The sequence below is a fragment of the Crinia signifera genome, chromosome 1 (assembly GCF_055691185.1).
Source record: "Crinia signifera chromosome 1, ASM5569118v1, whole genome shotgun sequence".
Taxonomy (NCBI): Eukaryota; Metazoa; Chordata; class Amphibia; order Anura; family Myobatrachidae; genus Crinia; species Crinia signifera.
The window spans coordinates 246719875-246744817 of record NC_139217.1 but is presented as its reverse complement, the minus strand read 5'-3'; the positions used below and the strand labels follow the sequence as shown (position 1 = coordinate 246744817).

The 24943-nt window shown below is 41.9% G+C and overlaps 1 protein-coding gene across 8 annotated transcripts in view; it reads right to left on the bottom strand.

Moving 5' to 3' along the window:
• Positions 1 to 24943, bottom strand: part of PAX5 (paired box 5) — a 254571-nt gene that overhangs the window by 155900 nt on the left and 73728 nt on the right. For all 8 annotated transcript variants that reach the window (XM_083179807.1, XM_083179794.1, XM_083179784.1 and 5 more), the window contains exons 4-5: positions 20245 to 20309; positions 12540 to 12668 (exon numbers count right to left, since the gene is read on the bottom strand). In XM_083179807.1, the coding sequence (XP_083035933.1) occupies positions 12540 to 12668; positions 20245 to 20309 (194 nt within the window). The remainder of the gene's footprint in view (positions 1 to 12539; positions 12669 to 20244; positions 20310 to 24943) is intronic.

Below are 24943 nucleotides of genomic sequence, written 5' to 3'. Positions count from 1 at the left end.
ATGTAAACATGACAGCCGAATGTATAAAGAAAATGGGCCAGATGCACTAAGCTTCAAAAGTGATAAATTGGAGAGTGACAAACAACCAGCCAATCAGCATGGCAGGTAGGAGCTGATTGGCTGGTTGTTTATCACTCTCCATTTTATCACTTTTGAAGCTTATTGCATCTGACCCAATATCACTTAACCCCTTCCCGACATTTGACGTATATATACGTCATGGCCGGGATGTACTTCCCGACACATGACGTATATATACGTCATGACTTTAAACTGTCCCCGCGTCTATAGACGCGGGGACAGAGGGACGATGTCTGCTGTCCCTGACAGCAGACATGTCCCTGCATGCCCAGGGGGGGCTGCGATGCCGCCCCCCCGTCGGCGATCGCTGTGATTGGCTGTTCAGTGTGAACAGCCATTCACAGCGTTTTCCTGTGTTACCGGCGAATCAGACGCTCGGTAATACAGGTGTCAATCACCGCCGGGCGTCAGGGGGCATGAGGGGGTCATCGGTGACGACGACACCTCACCCCACCTGCCCCCAAGGCTGTGATTGGTCCGTGGGACCCACGGACCAATCACAGCCAAGGCGCGTGATTTAAACTAACGGTGACTGCACTGCAGACGCCATTCCGGTCTGGAATTGCGTGCAGAGCGGTCACCGTGCCAATCTGTCGTGATACATACCTGATCCTTGCCTGAAACTTACCTGATCACCGCTGATCACCGCTGGTAGCGTGATGCCAGCAGCTGGATACTTCCTGGATCTTGTGACTTCTGTGTGTGCTGCTGCAGCAGTGTCATAGAGTCACAGATCGTGAGAGATAGGGACAGATAGTGATAGAGAGTGATAGAGAGTGATAGAGAGTGATAGAGAGTGCTATATTTTGTGTCTGCTGCACCCCCTTTTGTGCTGATCACTATATCTGAGGTGATCAGCAACTTTTTGGGGGTGCAGAGGTTTTTTTATATATATATATACCTGTCAGTTGCAGCAAAGGTTGTGCTGCCTGTGCAACTGACTGCTGCCCCCCCTGCTGCCCCCCCTTTTGTGCTGATTGTGCTGATTAATTAACTGATCAGCAACTTTTTGGGGGTCCAGGGTTTTTTTTTTATATATATACCTGTCAGTTGCACCAAAGGTTGTGCTGCGTGTGCAACTGACTGCTGCCCCCCCTGCTGCCCCCCTTTTGTGCTGGTCAGTTTTAATTAATTAATCAGCAACTTTTTGGGGGTCCAGGGTTTTTTTTTTATATATATATATACCCTGTCAGGTTGTGTGTCTGCTGCCCCTCACTGCTAATCAGTGGTGCATCACTGCATCACTGATCTGCAGTTTTTTTTTTTTTTTGGAGAGTGCAGTGGGGTTTTGTTTTTACACCCACGTTGCTCGTGTGGGTGTCCTGTGGCCGCTGAGCGCTGATCAGTGACGTACAATCACTGAACAGCATTTTTGGCACAGGGTTGATATAATTTTTTTTTCTGCAGTTTTTTTAAATTTTTTTTTTTTTTGGAGAGTGCTGTGGACATTTTTTTTAAATTGTTTTTACACCCACGTTGCTTTTGTGGGTGTCCTGTGGCCGCTGATCAGTGACGTACAATCACTGAACAGCATTTTTGGCACAGGTTGATATTTTTTTTCTGCAGTTTTTTTTAAATTGTTTTTTTTTTGTTTTTACACCCACGTTGTTTTTGTGGGTGTCCTGTTGCCTTTGAGCGCTGTTCAGTGACGGACGTTACTGACCAACATCTGTGCTCAATTTTTGGCGCAGGACCTTTTTTTTTTTTTTAACCCCTTCAATTTTTTTTTTTTTTTATTGGGATCAAATTCCTGTATAAAGTATTTTTTTTTCTGCACTACATACACACTACACACTACATACCCCCCGTGTTGAAATAAAGTTTGTACCCCCCCTACACTATACACGTGTTGAAACATTACACTTACAGAAACACAAAAATAAAAATGGCATCCCAAATGTCATCCCAAATGTCATCCCAAATGTCATCCCAGTCATCCAGAAGAATGTATTCAGCGGAGGAGGCATATGCCATGCTTGCCTCTGACTCTGACTCTGACACAGCCAGTGATGCAAGCGGGGAATTTGAAGGATTCGCCTTAAGCTCCTCTTCCTCCTCTGCTGATGAGGGACCCCCTCAAAGACGCCCCCGTAGAGCAGCTGAGACCTCCCCCCAAATGATTGATCCCGTATGGACCCCACCACCAGACAATTTTGAGCCCCAGGTTCCTGAGTTTTTGGCCATCCCAGGAATCCAATTTGATTCAGCAGGTCTCAGAGAAATTGACTTTTTCAAATTATTTTTCTCTGATGATTTCATAAATTTAATGGTGGACCAAAGTAATTTATATGCCCAGCAGTTTATTGCTCAAAACCCCACGTCATCATTTGCTAGGTGGACCCCTGTAGATGCAGTAGAGATGATGACGTTTTGGGGTCTGGTGTTACATATGGGCATAGTAAAAAAGCCAGAAATTAGGCAATATTGGAGTACAGATGTTCTGTACAGCACCCCATTTTACCGTATTGCCATGACTCGGGCTCGTTTTGAGATAATCCTTAAATTTTTACATTACACCGATAATACACTGTGCCCACCCAGAGATGATCCCACCTTTGACCGGCTATTCAAAGTCAGGCCGGTCATTGATCATTTCAGTGCCAAATTTGCAGAGATGTACATCCCTGAAAAATTTATTTGTATTGACGAGTCCCTTATACATTTTAAAGGAAGGGTTAAATTCCGCCAGTACCTTCCCAGTAAGAGGGCAAGGTATGGCATAAAAATGTATAAGCTGTGTGAAAGCACCTCAGGGTACACCCACAGGTTTAGGGTATATGAAGGGAAGGATTCAAGAATTGAACCGCCAGAATGCCCCCCCTCCCTCGTAGGTGTTAGTGGAAAAATTGTCTGGGATTTAGTGCACCCCTTCCTGGATAAAGGTTATCACCTCTATGTGGATAACTTTTACACTAGCATCCCCCTGTTTAAGGCCCTTGGTTCAAGAGGTACAGCAGCTTGCGGTACTGTGCGTAAGAACCAAAGAGGCCTCCCAAAAACGCACATTGCCCAAGTAATGAGAAGGGGTGAAAGCAGGGGAATATGCACCGAAAATATGTTGTTGGTCAAATATAAGGACAAGAGGGATGTCCTTATACTGACAACAATTCATGGAGACAGTACCACCTCCATCCCTGTACGAGGTACCAGTACCCATACCTCAAAACCTAATTGTATCCTAGATTACAATAGGTACATGGGCGGAGTGGATCTTTCAGATCAGGTACTGAAGCCGTACAGTGCCCTGCGGAAAACAAAAATCTGGTACAAGAAGCTGGCCGTGTATATCATCCAGATGGCACTGTATAACGCTTACGTGCTATTGCGTTCTACCAGCCAGAGGGGGACATTTATGCACTTTCAAGAGGAAGTCATAAAGGGCCTAATATTTGGGAACCAGCAGGCAGAGGGCCCCAGTACTTCTAGTACTGGCCCCCGTATTGTACCAGGGCAGCATTTTCCTAACGAAATCCCCTCCACTGCAAGAAAGGGCAGGACACAAAAAAGGTGCAAAGTTTGCTATAAAAAGGGAATAAGAAAGGAAACTATTTTCCACTGTGAAACTTGCCCCGACAAACCCGGCCTATGTATAAAGGAGTGTTTTAAAATATACCACACATCTATGGATTATTAGGTTCATCATTTCACCGTGCTTCGGGGGTCTTGCTAATGCCACATAGCACCCACCATTCATTCCACCAGAATCTGAGCTGCAAAATCCAAAAATCACTCCTTCCCTTCTGAGTCCTGCCATGCACCCAACTGGTATTTTTTGGTCACATATGAGGCATTGCCATACTCGGGAGAAATTGGGGCACAGATTTTGGTGTGCTTTTTCTCCTTCATACCTTCTGAAAATGAAAAATTTTGAGCCAGAACTGCATTTTTGTGTAAAAAAATGTAATTTTTCATTTTCACTGCCCAGTTGTATCAAAATTGGTGAAACCCCTGGGGGTTTGAAATGTACACTATACCCCTAGATGAATTCCCTGAGGGGTGTAGTTTGCAAAATGGGGTCACTTGTGGGGGGGTTCCACTGTATTGGTGCTTTGGAGGTCTTGCTAATGCAACATAGCACCCACCAACATTCCACCAGAATCTGTGCTGCAAAATCCAAATATCACTCCTTCCCTTCTGAGTCCTGCCACTTTTTGGTCACACATGAGGCATTGCCGTACTCTGGAGAAATTGGGGCACAGATTTTGGGGTGCTTTTTCTCCTTCATACCTTCTGAAAATGAAAAATTTTGAGCCAGAACTGCATTTTTGTGTAAAAAAATTTAATTTTTCATTTTCACTGCCCAGTTGTATCAAAATTGGTGAAACCCCTGGGGGTTTGAAATGTACACTATACCCCTAGATGAATTCCCTGAGGGGTGTAGTTTGCAAAATGGGGTCACTTGTGGGGGGGTTCCACTGTATTGGTGCTTTGGGGGTCTTGCTAATGCGACATAGCACCCACCAACATTCCACCAGAATCTGTGCTGCAAAATCCAAATATCACTCCTTCCCTTCTGAGTCCTGCCACTTTTTGGTCACACATGAGGCATTACCGTACTCGGGAGAAATTGGGGCACAGATTTTGGGGTGCTTTTTCTCCTTCATACCTTCTGAAAATGAAAAATTTTGAGCCAGAACTGCATTTTTGTGTAAAAAAATGTAATTTTTCATTTTCACTGCCCAGTTGTATCAAAATTGGTGAAACCCCTGGGGATTTAAAATGTACACTATACCCCTAGATGAATTCCCTGAGGGGTGTAGTTTGCAAAATGGGGTCACTTGTGGGGGGCTTCCACTGTATTGGTGCTTTGGGGGTCTTGCTAATGCGACATAGCACCCACCAACATTCCACCAGAATCTGTGCTGCAAAATCCAAAAATCACTCCTTTCCTTCTGAGTCTTGCCATGCACCCAAATGGTATTTTTTGGTCACATGTGAGGCATTGCCGTACTCGGGAGAAATTGGGGCACAGATTTTGGGGTGCTTTGTCTCCTTCATTCCTTGTGAAAATGAAAAATTTTGAGCCAGAACTGCATTTTTGTGTAAAAAATTTAATTTTTCATTTGCACAGCCCAGTTGTATCAAAATTGGTGAAACCCCTGGGGGTTTGAAATGTACACTATACCCCTAGATGAATTCCCTGAGGGGTGTAGTTTGCAAAATGGGGTCACTTGTGGGGGGGTTCCACTGTATTGGTGCTTGGGGGGTCTTGCTAATGCGACATAGCACCCACCAACATTCCACCAGAATCTGAGCTGCAAAATCCAAAAATCACTCCTTCCCTTCTGAGTCCTGCCATGCACCCAAATGGTATTTTTTGGTCACATGTGAGGCATTGCCGTACTCGGGAGAAATTGGGGCATAGATTTTGGGGTGCTTTTTCTCCTTCATACCTTCTGAAAATGAAAAATTTTGAGCCAGAACTGCATTTTTGTGTAAAAAAATGTAATTTTTCATTTTCACTGCCCAGTTGTATCAAAATTGGTGAAACCCCTGGGGGTTTGAAATGTACACTATACCCCTAGATGAATTCCCTGAGGGGTGTAGTTTGCAAAATGGGGTCACTTGTGGGGGGGTTCCACTGTATTGGTGCTTGGGGGGTCTTGCTAATGCGACATAGCACCCACCAACATTCCACCAGAATCTGAGCTGCAAAATCCAAAAATCACTCCTTCCCTTCTGAGTCCTGCCATGCACCCAAATGGTATTTTTTGGTCACATGTGAGGCATTGCCGTACTCGGGAGAAATTGGGGCACAGATTTTGGGGTGCTTTGTCTCCTTCATTCCTTGTCAAAATTAAAAATTTTGAGCCAGAACTGCATTTTTGTGTAAAAAATTTAATTTTTCATTTTCACTGCCCAGTTGTACCACAATTGGTGAAACCCCTGGGGGTTTGAAATGTACACTATACCCCTAGATGAATTCCCTGAGGGGTGTAGTTTGCAAAATGGGGTCACTTGTGGGGGAGGTTCCTAAATTTTAGCATCTTATGGTGCCTAGAAACCTACATGGTGCCTAAAAAATAATCTCATAAAAAGGAGGCTCCAAAATCAAGTAGGTGCTCCTTCTATTATGAAGCCTGTGGTTTGGTCAACGTGCACACTAGGACCACATATAGGATATTTATGAAAACAAAAGAATTGGGGGAATCAATTTTTAGTCACATTTCTCTAGTAAAATCTACTGTGTTCCTTAGAAAAATGTATTAAAATTGCAAATCTGCAAAAAAAATGAAATTTTGAAATTTCACCTACACTTTGTTTTAATTCCTGTGAAACACCTAAAGGGTTAACAAACTTCCAAAATGCTGTTTTGAATACTGTGAGGGGTGCAGTTTTTGAAATGGCATCATTTATGGGGGTGTCTCACATACAAGTCCCTCAAAGTCACATCAGAACTGAACTGGTCCCTAAAAAAATCAGTGTTTGAAATTTTCTTGAAAATTTGAGAATTTGCTATTCATATTGTAAGCCTCCTAGTGTCCAAAAAAATTAAAAGGAAGTTGAAATAATGATGGAAACATAAAGTAGACATATGGTCTATGTTAGTTATTAACTATTTTGAGTGGTATGATTATTTGTCTCACAAGCAGAAAATTTAACATTTTGCAAATTGCTAAATTTTCCATTTTTTTACGACATTTTGGTATTTTTCACAAAAAAACACAGACTGTATCGACCCAAATTTACCACTAATTTGAAGTACAATGTGTCACGCGAAAACAATCTCAAAATCACTGGGATAAGTAAAAGCAAAAAAAAGTTATCCCCACTTAAGTGATACATGTCAGATTTGAAAAAAAGGGCTCTGTCAGGAAGGCAAAAACTGGCTGTGTCAGGAAGGGGTTAAAGAGATGTAATTAACAATTGAATAAGTATATATTTATTATGTTCATTTTTATTTTATATACACCAAATAACTTCACACTATTACAACAAAAGTTATTTTAATTTCTCTCATTACAACTGAGAAAGACAAACTAATTTAATTTATTTATCTTTTAATTGTAGGATACTTAAACAAGCATATTAAATGTTGCTGGGACTTCTCCCAAAGTTTTTTTGCCAAATGTAATAGGGTGCTATATGGCAAAAGTGATGAATTTTCTGCGATTTTGCCACAGGATTTTAAGTGGATTAGCTTAAGCTTAGCTTTCCTATTTTATAAAAATCCACACTTTATATCAAGGATAGCCAACTCCAGTCCTCGAGAGCTACCAACAGTTAACGTTTTCCATGTCTCCTCACTGAATCATAAGTGAAGTAATTAGCTCCACCTGTGGATATTTTAAAATGTGTTAGTCAGTAATGAGTGCACCTGTGTACCTGCGAGGTGAGCTGGAAAACATGAACTGTTGGTAGCTCTAGAGGACTGGAGTTGGCTTCCACTGCTTTATATCATACAGAAAAATCTCAGAATTGGCACATTTCCTAAATTGCCCTATATTTATATTTGGATCTTTGCATCTAAAAGTGAAAAGTTTAGAGATTAAACCTTAATTCATACTTATGGGATATTTATCAGCTATTAAATTGGATCCCTAACTTCTCCCAATAGCCTAGTTTACATTTTTAACTTAATGTGTTAGTTGGTGTTAACATGCGCATTAACACACAGAATCCATGAAAGTTCACAAATTTGTGAAATAATTCAGTTGTGGCACCTGTTATCCCCCCAAGTTATCTGTGAGGCTGAGGGGACACTAAAGAAGGTGAAAAATACTCCAAATAACTGCTGGCTTCGGTGCTAGTTGGATAGCACCAGGGCATCAATAAACCTGTGTTAATCTTCCAAGGCTAATTGAAATCCTACCCAACTCTCAAGCTGTGTACACACGGGGGCGATAGGGGCTGAAATCGCTGGGAATATGGTCGCTGAGCGACCATAGTGTCAGTGTTTGGAGTGTGCACCAGCGATAAATCGCCGGGTGCGCGCTCCCGTTTTCAGCCCCTGAATGGTCGCTGGTCGGAGGAGCATGCTCCTCCAACCAGCAACTTCCACTGCCTCTTCTCCCGGCAGTGTGACATTTTCATCTGCGACCATCTCTGGTCGCAGATGAAAATGGGACACTGAGCAATATGATTGCTGAGCAATATATTGCCAGCGATAATATTGCCCCGTGTGTACGCACCTTCAGACTGGCTTGGAGAGTGCAACTTTGCTGGCCACATGTGATCATTATGTCAGAGAATTTATTTGATTCAAATGCAATTAATCCAAGAAAATCAAATACTGTTGGATAATTGTTGATGTGGTCTGATGGCTGGCACCATGGGATCTAGCAGTGTGTCTTACACTGCTAAAAGGACACATTCTGTACCCACACATGCAGTTAAATTGAATACAGAGCTTGAGGTCTAGTAAACAAGACTAGAATATGTAGCTTGTCATGCATAGCCAGCTTTACAGTCGACATGAGGAGAATCAGATTTAGAGAATCCACATAGCTCTTGTGCCTTTCTCAGAATGATAAGCAAAATGCAAGGAAAACGGACACATAATTGTACTTATAAAGCAATAGCAATAGTTCAACCTAATGATTCATCTGAGTAACAGAATAGGAATATTGCTCAGGACTTAAATGTTCACATTAAAACTTTATTTGATGTAATTTTAAGAATGCTAGGCCGCTGTTAAGGAGTTTCACATTCCCGTGTTTAGAACTAAGAAATAATGAAACCACTGTTTGAGTAAAAAACTCATTCTAAGAGTCATTACTACCACAAAACAACCTGGACGATTAAACTTTACAGCCCTCTTAGGTCATTATCTGTCCAACAATCCTTATCTAACTAATAATGAGATTTAAGGGTAATGGGCTAAAACTTTTTGAATCTTTTTGGTATATAAAAGTGAAATTCTAATCTACTCTAAAATTACAAGGAGCGTAAAATGTCTTCAATTATTCTGGAATATCATTTCTGCACTGCTCAGCTCTGTTTAATACTTGAGCATGCATTTTATAGTGCTCTCTCACCTTTATTCAATGAGCAGTAAAATGTGGCTCGAGATTATCAGTCCCTATAGCATTTTGCTCTCTGAATCCCAAATGCAGCTCTTACGTACAGCAACTGATATTTTGTAACTATTTTCTCTTTCCTCATGGGACATTAGCTTGATTTATAATAACATCACATTATATGACATATATATAAAGTGCACATTTTATAAAGGGAGATGTTGCCTATAGAAACCAAATGGATTGTGTACAAAATCTTAGCAGACATGTTCTTGACAGTAGAATCCCAGTGTCAAGAATCCCAATGGATCCAGGTAAGTGTTTTGAACATCTTCCTAATTCTTCTAACCCACCATTCCAGCAGCCTAATCCTAACCTCCCTCTCCAGCAGCCTGAACTAATCTCTCCCACACCTGTGAACTAATCTCTCCCACACCTACTGAGATACCAACTGCCAGGATTTTGTCCGCATCCCAACCAATCAGATTCTAAATTTTTTTCTAATTCAATTTAGAAAATTAAATATTTGATTTGTTATGGCCAATAAACACATTTTCTACACAGTTAAGTGTTATTTTTGGTCAGTCTAAACATGTGACTTTATTTACAGTATGTACATTCTTGTTGCACATAACAACATATGATATCGAGTTGAACACATTTTAGTATTGATTCAGATATACAAGAAAATTTAAATACTGTATTCAAACACATTTGCAGAGCTGCACACATTAGAAAACGCGCTTACTAAACACTGCTGACATGAGAAAACCCTTTCACACTACCAGAGGCGAAACTTCCAGAGGCAATGGATTTGCTTGACACAAGGCTCCAAGCCCTGAAGGTGCACTTGCATGTACAGCAGCACCTGTGTGATTCACATAGGGAATAAAAACAAAACCGCTAGATAAGGTGCTGGTCTATTACGATGATAAAGTAGAATCTAGATTTTTGGCTGGACTGCTGCCCTTCTCAAGATGTAATTACAACTTCTCATTCATAGACTAGAAAAAACTACACGACTCACCCAAACAGACCTATTGGCTGAGGGAAAATCCTGTGATAGGTCTGTTTGGGAGAGTTGTGTAGTTTTTTTCTTCTAACATAGGAAACAAGTGTGACTGCTGCTCATCCAGTGGAGCTCTGTGGTGCACCTGCTGCTGCTGCAGAGTTACAGTAATTGCAGTAAATGCACACTCTTGATCTCATAGGCATGTGCAGCCGATTTTATTAGTGGGTGCACAATTGGCGGGTCGTATCTATCGCCACCTACTGGGCACGTCTATAACCACCTACTGAATGTCGATGATGTTGTGGGGTTCCTGACTGATGTATGATGATGTCATCTCCAAGCACCGGCTCAGGACCCTGCTCCACCATGGGACAATTTGCCGAGGTGATGCTAATGTGAAAGGGGACAAATGCCAGTTGCACCCAGGTCAAAAAACACGGGTGCGACCTGGCATTTTGGTGTACAATTGGTATCGGTGACAGTAACTGCTGCAGCAGCTCATGGCCACCGCACCACAATAAAGAATCATTTATTTTACTTTAATATTTTTTTACTATTTTTTTGCTCACCAAGCGAAGCAATCTATCTTGCTTCCTCCAGGGAGTAGCACTGGCTGAGGCTCAGGCTGGCTCCTGCTCGGCATGGCTAAGTGGCTGGCTGCCTGTCACTATCTATGTGAATAAGGTGAGGAGCTGCTGATGGGCGCAGTACTGTGGTGTGCTGGCTCTAAAAGGTGAGAGGGCTGGAGTGTGAGCCGGTGGGCGGGCACAAGGACAGGTGTGCGCACTGTGGTGTCCCCGTGTCAATTTACATTTATAGGGGCCAGCACTGCCTGTCCACCACAGCACCCAGTCTGAACCTAGCTGCCCCAGTTATGATCTGTATCTTAGGTGTGTGGCCTGGATGCTGTTGGTGGCAGGCAAGTAATGCAGTCCTGACCGTTGCCAGACGGTAAACGGTTACTGTGCACCCCTGGCTCCCCCCATGCCTATGATTGATCTCACTCTAAATGTTGAATAAGTAGAATATACAAACTTGGTTTCATGTTTAGGCACATTCCATTTACTTAAGCTGCTGATTACAAGAACTGCAACAAAGTGCACTACCTTGTTAATATAAGAATAATTAAAGAGACTCTTCATGTAATGCAATAGCAAGTGTTTAAATCAATAGAAAATCAAAGAAACGTGTCTCCTGAAATGTTTATAGGCAGCCCCTAGTGTTCATAAGCAAACTATCATCATTTTAGGGAAGCTTGCTGAAATGGCAACTCACAGGTTTTAAGCAGGTGTCAGGAAAATACTGAGTAATTCCCAGTATCCCCAATGTAATGAGAATGGGCTAAGAAGGAAACCTACATATTACACCACATTTTCTGTCCTATGTCTGGTCTCACAATTGTCTTCCACACTACATCATGGAAACTGGACCTTGTCAAAAGCTAGGGTACCTGGCTGCAGTGACATAACTAGAGGCTTAGAGAACCCTACCAATGGAGCCAAACCACAATGGGCACCAAAGGAGTCAAACAGCTTACACACTGACAGGCAGCCATAAGAGTACCTGTGGGGACACCAACCTCCACAAGTGGTCCCCTCAAATGAGAGTAAACTTCCCAGGAAAGTGCCCAGCATGCAACAGTGTATGGGCGTTTATGGAAAACGATGATCTGAGAGTCCAGAAATTCAGATCATGGCTTCAGGCATTTCATAACGCTGGAGCTCAATGGGCCCCCTTCACCTTGTGGGCCTCTAGGCATGTCCAAAAATGTTAAAAATCACTACAATATATTCTTACACTCAGTGTAATATTAAATACCCTGATAAAGGGTAAATGCCCAATTCTATCCTTCCCTGGAATGGTTTAAAGTACTTGGAGTCCCTTGAGTTGTTGTGGCCTGGCTGTCCAAATAGTGTTTTTTGACTAATGTAACACTTTCTAACACCTTAAATATTACCACTCACCTACTGAATGTTATACTCGTAACACATAGCTCATACTTCTTACTAATGTAACTCATTTTAACACTTAAATGCTACTTCTTGCTAGTGTGATACTTTAGGACAGACGAGTTTTGCTGGCCTGGGGAGTCCCATGCTCTGGACTTGAACCTTAAACATGTTAAGGAGCCACATGATGAGGTCACCTGGTTGCAGTAGGTGGGCACATTTTTTTGGCCCAAATTATGCTAAACACTTCAATTACAAGTTACAATTCAAGTTACATTTTAGAGTTTATTATAACTGATTAGCAGTGTATAGTATCTTGCGTGTGCACCTGTAGTTTTTTTTTTGCGTGGCACTGCAAGTCTCAGCATGGCAAACCTCTCATTATGTTTATAATTAGGGTGTGCACGCCAGCCAAAACACTCCCAAGTGGTTTAAAGCAACCATTTTGTATGGGACATTTTTCATCAGTAGCAGGAGGAGGGCCGTGACCGCAAATAGATCTGATAGATGGTAGAATGCAGGGAAATGAATGGTTACCTTCATCTCTTTTGCGTTTGTTGCTCTCGGCATTAGATGAGGCTATTCCCAGAATTCCACTGATGGAGTAAGAGGAACCTGCTGAGTCTGTGCTTACTGAAGAGACCTGAGTCACTGATCCAGTAGAAGCTGCAGAAGCAAAAGACAAAATACGGTCATCACATATGTTGGTATACAGGAAACAAACCAACTATGAAGTGTGTACTGAATAATCCTTTTGTGTGCAATTCTTCCCAGTGTGTTAACACTGCATACACTTTTGTGTTACAGCCAGCGGCGCTGGCTATTGACGCACCAGGTTAACAGAACAGAGGCGTGTTGCGGGGGCTGGGCTGTGGCTGACATAGTGCTCAGCGGCGCTGCGTGGCCCCGGGAGACAGCGTGGTGGTTTTTTTTATGGAGAGTGCTCCCCCTAAAAAACACCACTGAAGGGGTTAATATATAACTTTCACAAAAGGAACAATTAATGTAGATATAAGGAATAACAATGGGGATATAAAACTATTTGAAGCCTTAACTGTGTCACTTGGATAGTTTTCCTAGTTGTGTTGATCGGTTGGTACTCTCCTACCAATCGGTTGGTACTCTCCTACCACCTACCAATCAGCTCCTACCTGTCATTTTTAGAACCCAGTATGTAACATGGAAGTTAGGAGCTGATTCTTTGGCAGTTTATCACTCTCCGTTTTATCATTTTGTCAGGCTTGATACATCTGGGGCTAAGGCCCTTATTCTGGTTGGAGCGGCCCGGCCGTACGCGTACGTCCCGGGGTCTTTCATGATCTGCGCATGTGCAGATACGCTAATGCGCCGGCGCGAACACTCCACAACGCTTACGGCCGGGCTCTCAACGTGCGAAAAAACCTGTACGCGAGTGTACGGGTAATGGGGCGGCATAGGGGCGTGTTGATGGGAGCGGCCGAAATAATGAGGGAAAATGGGCGTAAATATGGGCGTACACGGGGGTGTGCACCAAAAATGAGCGGTGCTACTACCGCACGATCGACTAAGGCACCGTTCATTTCGGACACCAAACAGGCGGCCGCCAACCGCCAGCTCAAACCACCCCTACAGATACCGCATGCCAGCGTGCGCCTGAGTTGGCTAATTAACGCTGATTACTACTCAAACACATACACCTGAATGTAATAAGCAATGCTGCAGTCTATTAAGTCCAAACCATGATTTCACTACCTGCAAGCCACACATACAGCACGCAAACACATTGGAAGCTTATGTTTCTATACTTCTCCACATTTAAAGGTTTGTTTAATTTAAGGTAAGAATCTTTTTAAGACCTGCTTATATATGCTAAGGTAGGTATTTGCTAAACAGTTAGACACATTCACTACGTGCTTTCATAGACTTTACGCAGTAGCACACTCAATCTACACAAGTCGACATGTGTCAACGTGTTCACTCTAATACAAACATAGGTTTTGTATTTAGGATACAATAACATAAACCACATCTAACACCTACAAAGGATGTTTCAGCAATGTTTTAAGCCCATGGCCACTATTTTGCACATTAATTAATTCAATCAATTAATTAATTTTCATAATTATAGTTGAAAGGCAACATTTGCAGGTCCATATATATGAAGGGTATGTCAGCGTACACGGACGTACGCTCACTCTCACGAGCGGTGACAAAAGCTGAGTTTTCCATTGAAAACAATAGGGACCCGTCCGTGCAAGCTGGCGTACGCTCAGATAGCCGCAAGAAGTCGTTGGGAAGACGGACGAAAGACGTCCGTAAACGGCGCCGTACGCTCAGTTGTACGCCAGTTGTCGGAGTGTAAGGGCTGGGCCGTCCGCGTACGTTGCCGTACGCTCATTTGTACGCCACTCCCCTTCTACGGTATTTCTGCCCGTACGTAAGCGGCTGATTTGTGGGTGGACTTAACCCTAACGGCCGCGTACGGCTAGCGTGCGGTAATGGCGAACGTACGCACGTTTGGCCGCTCCGATCAGAATAAGCTCCTAAGTGTTTTATTCTGATCCCCAGCGGGAATCAAGTGCCCGACACCACCACACACCCCCCCCCCCCTGTGCTACAGTATCGTCCTTACCCCCCACCCCCCAAAGGGGAGAGGGGGAGCGGAGGGGGGGGATTGCCTGGGGCGCAGACAGGGTCTGCACCGACCCTGCTGATCACATGTGACACATCATGCTCAATCGCATGTATTTTTCTACAGTGGGGCAAATTAAGAGAGGGGGGATCCATGTGCAGGCATCCTCTTCTCTGTAGCACTGTAGACTCTGTCCATGTGCATGTCTCCAGAAATATGGCATCCACCATGTTCCAGGAAACTAATCTTTATGGCTCATGGGCAAATCACTGTTAAACTGGGCACCAACGTGGATTTTGGAGAGGTAAGTAATTCATATTGGGTGCAGGTTGTGCATTGTGGGCCTGTGTGTACCCATTATACAGATGTATCTTCACACATTGTTGCTGCAGGAGGCAGCATACCATGGGTGGCACGGCGTGAAGTAAGATGATACACCTGTAAATATGCCTGTTTCTGCAGTATTAGGCCCCTTGTAAAAGCCCATGCAAACTGAAGGCAAATCTATGACAGGGGACAAATCTATGACAATACTCCAAGGCAGTTGCAGAACTTGTGGGTGGTGGGCCCAGGTGTAAACATATAATTTGCCCCCCCCCCCCCCCTCCTCCACTCCATTTCAAGTGCAACATGGCAGCGGGTGACAGAGAGATGCAGAGAAGAGCAGAGGGTGACAGGCAAAAGCAGTCGGTGACAAGGACAACAGTGGGCCTCTTAGTCCTCAGAGGCCCTGGTGCAATGCATCTGTTGCTGGGCACCTGGACATGTGTAAGAGGCGTGTAGGTTGCATGGCCAATGGGAATGTGTTGTGGCTAAACAATTGAATCATTGTGGCTCCACCCTCACTACATAGTGCCTTAAAGCAGGCATTTTATAGCATTGTATAGCAGGTCCCATTTGGTCTGCCCACTTGTTTTTTCTCTGTAATGTGGTAGATTTACCCACCTTTTGGGGGGCCAGGACGGTCACCTTATTTTCTGGGACCTCCCAGCTGTTCTGGGAGGTTAGTCAAGTATGCTTAAAACATTTCTCTGCCAACCTAGTTTATATCAAAGCCTGCTATTTTTGTACACAGAAACCTTTTTTTTTCCACTGGAGCATTTAAACTTTGCATCATTCTCCAACAGACCAAACAATTTTAGTTCTATGAGGATTGCTAAACCATAAATGATTCAGCCTTCATCTTATATTTGTGTGAGGCACTAGTGCACAAGGCTTGGAGGACATACATACTTAAACAGTATTGTACAACATACACCTAGAAAGTTCATTTCAAGCAATGTTCGATTATGAACCTTTGCCCAAACCTCAACACAAATGGATATATTACAGCCGGCTGGTGTCTGAAATAGAAAAGATCTTCAATCAGTAAACAGTATAAGGAAAGCCAGCAGGTGGAATTTAGCAAGTAGCAACAAATGCTATTTTTCTTCTTTTGCACAGATCTTTGAGTCGGAAGGATAACTAACTAAAGTATTGCTTCAGTGAGCCCTTTGTATAAAACTCCTCATTGCTGACCCTGGTGAGCCTCCAAAGGGAGCAGCAAATAAGTCTTTGGCACAACACAGAATGTTAAATAGGATGAAGGTATAAATCCTCCATCCTTTTGGGGAAACCCTTTTAAGAAGGATTACCGAGACAAGACTGCTTTGTACTGATGTGTGATCATCAATTTGCATCTATAAAGAGGTGTAAAGTTAGGAGAATATCAGGGCCAAGCTGCTTAATCTTGCAGTCACTCTGTCGTCTCTGTAAACTGTTTTAAAACAGATTTGTTTAAAGCAACAGTTTAAACATCAATATAAACTGTCTGCATCCTCGGCATAGAGTATATTACGCCATATGGTTATAGTGTATTTAGTAGTTAACATGTCCCTGAATTTGAAGTAATGGTAAACAGACATTAAGTAAGTCATGGGGAGGTTGTTGCCATATTCATGCTTTCAAGTTGCCAAATGGTAATAAATAATTCAAGTTTTTTTTGACAAGTTTATCTATGAAAAATACCAAATCAACAGATGATCTGTGTTGGGGCTGGTTCAAGTATACCATAATGACAATGATGATGATGATTACAAACTAAGGGGGTGGCTGCACTGCCAATATTTGTACAACTATGCTTATCACTCATAGTTTCTTTATCCCACAACAGAATGACTGGAGTAAATGGGGGGCAGATCATCCTTTTAATAAAGACATGTAAGAATTAACAGATTCTTCTGAGGCAGATGCAGTAAGCTTCAAAAGTGATAAAATGGAGAGTGATAAACAACCAACCAATCAGCTCCTACCTGCCATGTCACAGACTGTGTTTGAAAAATGTCAGGCAGGAGCTGATTGGTTGGTTGTTTATCACTCTCCATTTTCTCAGCTTAGTGCATCTGGCCCTCTGTGGCTGGCTGACTTCAAGGGAAACATTTACTAAAGCTTTTAAAACAGAAAAGTGGAGCTGTTGTTCATAGCAGCCATACAGCTTCTAGTTGTAATTTCTCTGTTGCATCCTATAAAATGATAAATAGAATCTGATTGGTAGCTTTGGGCATCAGCACCATTTTACACTTTCAGAAGCTTTAGAAAATCTACCCCTAAGTCTCCATTTCTCCTGGCTTTAATTTGGCACAGAAGCTGTGTACGGTCTGGGTTATATTATAGGATATCTGCAGCGTTTGCACGCTCATGAATCCCTCTTCCCACCCAGAAATTGAATAATTTGAAAGGCTGTTTGGCTCAATACGGTGCATGGAGATACCAGGGAAGTCCTCTGACATGTTTTGTCCATATAGCAGTGGACTTTATCATAGAGGCACTCTCACTGATAAAGTCCACTGTTATGTGTATGAAAAGCATCAGAGTACTTACCTGGTACCAGTGCCCCTGTATTACCTTTCTGCTTGGTGAATGGAAGGACTACTGTACCTCATGTTTGTCTCTTCCTGTTATATGGACTAGTATTGACCAATGGAGTTACAGGACAAGGAGACTTTGCTTCTGCGGTGACTTGGATAACTGAAGAGCAAGTTTTTTTTATGGCAGCTGGGGAGGTAGCTTTACCTAACCCAACCTTTACCTAAGTGCCAAGGCATTGTACATCTTATAAGGGACTAGCCCAGCCAGACTGCCTAAACGCACAGGCATATGTACATTTTATGTGAATGAGCTCCCATAAATCTATTGTGCCTGGGACATGTACTTCCATGAACTGGTACTGGTAAATCCAGTATCACCAGGACACTTGCAGACTGGAGGTCTGTGTCACTGAATTATTATTTTAGGTAAATTGTATTCTTAAAAGGGCCCCATATTTATATTTGTAATATTTATTATTCATATGTGTATTTTTTTAGATTTACTTAAATATCTATATATTGCTACATATTAATAATATAGTACAAATAATTGTAATAAAAGGATATTGGTGTGATTAATATATTCAGCTCTGGTCTCATTTGTAGTACACAATATGCCTGCAGCTCCATTACCCAGGCACTGTGAACTGCTATGCATGCCCGACAGACTCTCTCTGGTGTTGAGAGCTTTCTTGGTATCAGTACATGATGAAAGGTCCCCAGGTGCTGCAGGCCCCAAGGACTCGAGGGTGTCTGATCATCATGAGTTTCAAGTCTTATTTTTTTTTTTAAGTCTCTGTAGCGCAAAGTAGGTAGCCAGCTGTTCTCTCTATGTACTTTCTGGTTGAGATGTATCATGCATCACATATTGAATGCGATACATGCCCCCATGTATAGCATGCATAGTGGCAGTTATTCAACCCATTTGCATGATTAATTGTGAATATACATGTAAAGGACAGTTTTCCTTTGCAATATGAGTTTTTGAATTTATGACTACACATTAACAAGCAGCAGAGGGAGGGATGGAGGGGACGTAAAGAGGGATCCTTTGGGTCGTTCTCCAGAATATACTGCGGTGAGAAGCACTTAGGCCCTCATACTGAGTGACCCGCAAAGCTGTGAAAGTCGCAGCTTTGCGGGACATCTAAACACTGCCCGCCACCCGCACAAAGGTCCGCCTGCCGCACGCATTGCAAATTTCACTGCACGCATGCAAATGGATGTTTTGCATAAACATCCATTTGCAGATTGTATGCGAGGCAGAAATCATTTGATGGTCACCAACCATCGAATTATTTCTCTAGTGCTCACAGATCTAAGACACTTTCTGGTGTCTTAGATCTGCGGCACCCCTGTACGGGAAGAGGCTGAGCAGCTGACATACGGTGACGTCAGCTGTCTGCCCCCGGTAAATATGCTAAGATGAGAGTTCTATCTATTGTGTTCTAGAAGGTGCTAAATAAATTAAAAGTAGAATCTGATTGGTTGCGATGGGCAACATCCCAACTTCGGTAGAACTCCCATCTTAGTAAATTTACCCCGAGGTCATATTTTACTTATGTACTCTACTTTTTTCTATAGCATGAAAGTATATTTGTTTTCATCATATTTATTAGGTAATTTTGTGTTTTAAGGGCTTCTTTAAAATATACAATGTTTTTTCTTTATTGCTGTATTTTTATGGTTTACCAAACATGTTTAATCTTTGTGTATCCCAAGTATCATTTTCCTTGATTAGTAACATACTGTATTGTGTATTTTGGTAGCAAAACTGATTTTATTTATTTTTTTAATACTCCCCAGTGTTTACACTGTCTCCTGTGTATATTAGTTAAATTAAATATTATTGTACATGAATTGTCTATTGAAGTGTCCTGGTTTTGTTTGCATGTAAAACACTTTGCTCTTATTTCCTATCTATTTTTCTTATTAGCTTCGTTATTGTAGTTTTTATGTTTTACAATGTGAATTAAGTGTTATTTGCCCAACATGTACAATTAAATATCACATCAATTAAATTGAACATAAATACAATTCCTGACAGGTTCATAAAAAAAAAAACTGTTTGAAAACTTTTCCCTCCTCTCTACTCAAGAGTGTAACTGCACAAAGAGCAGGAAAGAATAGATAATGGAAGGGGAAAAGAGAGCAGTTAAACTACTTACTGGCTAATGATGCATAAAATGTTATGAATAAGTATCTATTTTTTGATTTATTACTTTAATTATCCAAGATACCATGGTCCCCCGTTAGCATTTTTGGTGTAGATTTCAATTTTCTGTCTCAGGGTAAAAACTATTTATCATAATAATCAGTAAAATACAAAAACCTTTTAAGAGTATTTGTAAAATTAATTTACCATGTTCAGCCCCCGGAGGATGACAAAAGAGTTATATTAGTATGTATGTGCTTAAGTGTTTTGTGTAAAATGATCTATCCATATGAATAATTAAAACTTTTAAAAATACTTTCTTTTTATTTCAGTAGCAAACATATGGGCAGTACAGATGGTGTAATGGTTAGTACTGAGGTCTTGGGTTTGATTCCCACCATGGCCCTAACTCTGTGGAGTTTGTATATTCTCCTTGTGCTTGTGTGGCTTTCCTCTGGGTACTCCAATTCCTTCCACAATACACAAATATACTGGTAACTGTAGGTTAGCTGGCTCCCAACAAAAAGTTAACCCAAGTCTGTTCATAGACAGGTGTTTAAGGCAAACTAAATGGGCCTAGTGGTTCTTATCTGTCAGAAAATTCTGTATTTTATACATACTGTATCTCACCTATACTGTGGTTTGAAGGGGGTACTTGCTGGTTGGTGGGCTGTTGAACCTTTGTTCTGATGATCCTGCAATGACAAAAAAGGATAACATTTATATTAACTTAATAAAAATAATACTAAATCATGGATACCAATACAGAATGATATGGTTTATTTTTAACATAGTACATGATTAAAGTTCAAGAGCACCATTCACATGAATTTAAATCTCTTTTATTTAATAGTATATGACTGTGTATCCAATGTGTATTATAATTAGAGGCAGCCATGACCATTGATGGGCCAAAGTGGGTATAGGACCGCATGTGTCCCTCAGGGCTGTCACATGTGGCCCCAGTTCTTTTCTGCTTTATTGTCAATTTCTTTTAATATTAATAACAATTGTTTAAAATGCCTGCTGTTTTACTATTACAGTAGTAATAGTAGTAGCTGAGGAAGCCGCTGACGTTTGAAGGCGGAGAAACGCGTAGAGGGCGACAGGGACATCTGGTGGCTGCTGGAGATAAGCCTGAGGGGAGACAAACACCGCACAAGGGACCGCAGTGAACTGCTGAAATACTGGTCGCTACAACTCCCAGGCATCAGAGCCGGATCCCCACGTGTCAGCAACTCAAAAATCGCAAATGTGAGTTTCAAACCACTATTACATGTGCACATGAGTGGGGGACATTCAATCTCTAACAAAGTGTGGAAGTGATTTAACACCATACTAAAACCGGTTCACTAATGGACTAACAAGATAGATTAAGATACCATCCATACTAACAAAAGTTGAAAAGAGAAAGAGCATTTATTGTTATATGTGTGTCTGTCTTGTATGTCAAAGTGGCCACCCAGCATTGATTGTAATGTTAAAAAGTTTTGATTTTATTCTTATGTTTTAATAAATTTTGTACTATTTTGCAAAGCGCAGCCCCTACTTTTCTTTTTTCTATTACAGATCAGTAGGTGCCTCTATACTGATAAAAATTAAGTTTACAATTCTTTAAGAACTAATGATGTTACTAAGACATGAGGCACTAGTAACTCCAGACTTAACCGTAACATGAATACAATAACCCTTGCTGAACTAATAGGCTGAATACAAGTTAGCCTCAAAAAATGATGCAGGAATACATGTACATGCACACTTACACCGGTTTCATATAAAGGATATGCCTGAAAATATGTGAATCTATGCTTACACTCAACTCTGCACATCTAGCTCTCTTTAATCAAGTATATGTTCCACTCTATGGCCCTTATTCTGTTCGGTCGGACGGCCGATGTATTGTGTTTGCGCATGTGCAGAGGCGTTTCTGCGCATGTGCAAACGCTGCGCACTTCCAAATACGGCCTGAATTCCGTACAGAAAATGATTGGTTGGAACAATCCAAGCAGGGGGTGCAAAGGGGCGTGAAGATCTGTTTGGGCTCATTACCATATGGTCATATGCAAATTATTTGTTTTATAGTTAAATGCCCGCACAAATCTTTGTGCCAACATTGCTGGGAGGGACCCGGCATGTGGGGCATCTTTGCCCTGTGCTAAGTGGCTTCCTCACAGACCACAGCCAAGGGTTGACATTTTTGTGATTATCACTAAATTGCAAAAAGGTCTGAATTGAGCCCTATATAATTAACAATGCACAGTCCTGTGGGTCATTAGCAACCCCTCTGTCCCCTCTACATGCAGTAAAATCCTGATTATATCATCAATGACAGCATGCTCCTACCACTGAATTATATAGTTTGTATGTATATGCGCTATATCATTTGTCAGGAAGAACAGCCAGTTCAAGGGAATCCATTGACGACATCACATCGTTCGAGCTGTCATCTAATGTGTACCCAGCTTCTGAAAAGCTCAAGGCTGAGATTTATGTGTAAGGCATACCCTGCAGCTAATTCATCTGCAACACAATGTCAACACCAGAATTTCCAATCAAGATATTGACACTGTTGAAATGTCAACATGTTCAGAATGCCAATTTCTGAAATGTTAACATCTGATATTTCAACATTCTGCAGAATGCGGACATTAGGCTATGCTGTGGCAGGTGAGTAAGAGTTAAGCTGTGGGTGGAGGGTTAGGGTCATTCTGCAGGTGGAAGTTTAGGGGTGAGGGTTGACATTGGCATGCCCAAAAGACAGAGGCGTAAGTTCATCCCAATCACCTGGAAGCAAGTGGGAATTTTGTGCCCCCTTCCCCTAAAAAAAAGATTTGATAATAGGTGATGGATCCAGGTCAAATGCATAAGATTCAGCCATCAGACTCAGCATTCATAGATAAGTATCATCTCATAGTCCATCAGCAGCAGCAGTGACTTGCTTGCTGCAGCGCAGGCTGAGCTGTTCTCTCTGCTGTTGCAGGTGCTAATTGGGCTCCTGGGACAGAGCTGATTAATGCTGTCCCAGCAGCGGATGTGCTGTAGAGCTCCACTGGAAGAGCAGTGGTCACTATTGGTTACCATTATGAACCACACAGGTGCGGCTGTACATGCAGGTGCCCCTTCAGGGCTTGGAGCCCAGAGGCAGGTGACTTCATTGCCTCTGGGAGTTACACACCTATTGGAAGATGCCACTAGAGCACCATTTCTGGTGCTAGGTGATCACCACATGGCTTTATCAACACAGTCAATGTCCGTATGTTAAACTCGATGCATGTTGGCAGTAAGACCATGTTGACAATGTCATATTGACTTGCTGAAGCACAACATTATGAATGTGGACAAAACATACCAAAACCTTATAGACACATGTCTATTCCTATATATGACAGTTGGGTACTTATGTTATATCTGGGCTCCCGTTTTTCTTATGACACCGCGTACCCTCGCGGGGCTCGCTGCGCTCGCCACGCTTCGGGCACGGTGGCTCGCTGCGCTCGCCACACTATATAAAATCAACTCCATGCGTAATTGGATTGTAGGGGTATGAAAAAATGGGGTGTATTTAACATGGGAGCCCAGATAATACATAAGTACCATCAGTTGTGTAGTCAGGATAAAAAATATTAGTCTCTTTAGTGTTCAACAGCTAATATTTAACAGTAAGACTGAAGAATCTGGTCTAATATGCATTTACCCTTTTTATCCTTTTAGCTCTAGTTTTTAAAGTGTGTATAAATTATATAAATGTTTATGCATTTAAATAATTGTGCAGAAGACTCATACTTCTTTTGTACAATCGGTTTATAAAATTTGTTCCATATAACATTTATGGCTTAGTGTAAAATCATTCAGAAATGTTTAAAAAAAAATATTTAAATAACGTGTAGATCTTTGATGCAGTGAAACTATGAAAATCAGCCTAAAAATTGGTTTCAGAGCTTCTGGCGTGTAACAGAGCTAGCGCTTCTATGCATTAAGTGAAGATGAATGTTCTGCAGTATCTGCAATATTTAGATACAATCACAAGAATAGAATTCAAAATGACACTATTTTCAAATAATGTAGCCTATACGTAACTGCTTTATATTGTATATGTCTTTACTGTACTTCCCAGTGCTCTGATGTGCCTAAATTGCTCTTCTGCATTGACCCCCTCTAGTGTAAAATGAACATAACTACAACAAATAAGTGAATTGCAGATGATAAATGACATTGTAGCACTAGTGATTGCACTGGTGACTGTGTATGCATGACATAGCCAAAGATATAACATACACTGGTTAACTGTAGTAAATATCTCCAAAGAGTAAAAGTGAGTAAAAGATGCAGAAATGCTGGTGTTTGTCTCACAAGTGGGTTGTGTGAGTTTGATATTTAAAACATACTGAACAGTGAATGGAGTGACTGGGAGATAAATGGATTATTGAATTTCAAAGTATGCTGAACAGCCCGAAAGACATTTAATCTGACAGCCTGACACCAAGCAGATAGTACGGCTATACGCTGAGACATCTCACAGTGCTTGGCCACAGAATATCTGGGTTCTCCCCCTGGGGAGGAGATATACCCCGGGGCCATTCCTTCTAAGTGAAGGAACAAAGAAAGAGCTGTTGGTTGGCCATAGCACTGTGTACACTGTCCAATGCAGCTGACAGTGCAAACTATTGCATTGTACAAACATGCAATAGGATTGTCATGCTCATACAATTATCTTGGTGATCTGCTGATATAAGGCAGATCTGCCAGATAAAAAGGTGTATGCTGAGCATTAGAAAAGGTGCTATTTGTCTACTCCTTCAGATTGTATAATTTATTTAAATGGCACTATGACGGTTCTCCAATGCCTCACAAAGGGCCAGATGTATCAAGCTTCACAAAGTGATAAATTGGAGAGTGATAAACAGTCAGTCAATCAGCTCCTACCTGCCATGTTACAGTCTTGGTTTGAAAATTCCAGGTAGGAGCTGAGTGTTTGGCTGTTTATCACGTTCCACCAGGGGTTAAAGTGAGGGGGAACGGGGTGGAACTGAGTTCCACCACCTTAAATAATAGGGGGAACTGAGTTCCACCTCTACCAAAGCTCAGAACAGTAATTCTAAACAGAAATGCCTGTCCCAGCAGCTTTTTCTTCTGGCACGACCCCACCACCACTGAAGAGAAGATGAGTCACTAAGAGGAGCAAGCTCTGTGCTTGCTGAAAACAGAGTTAGAGGGGGTTGGAAGGACTTAAAGGTGGGGAAGCTGCTGGAGATACAGATGTGTATAAGCAGCAGAACTGTGGACATTATGTGTATAAGGGAAAATACTGGGTGATTCAATATAAATCAAG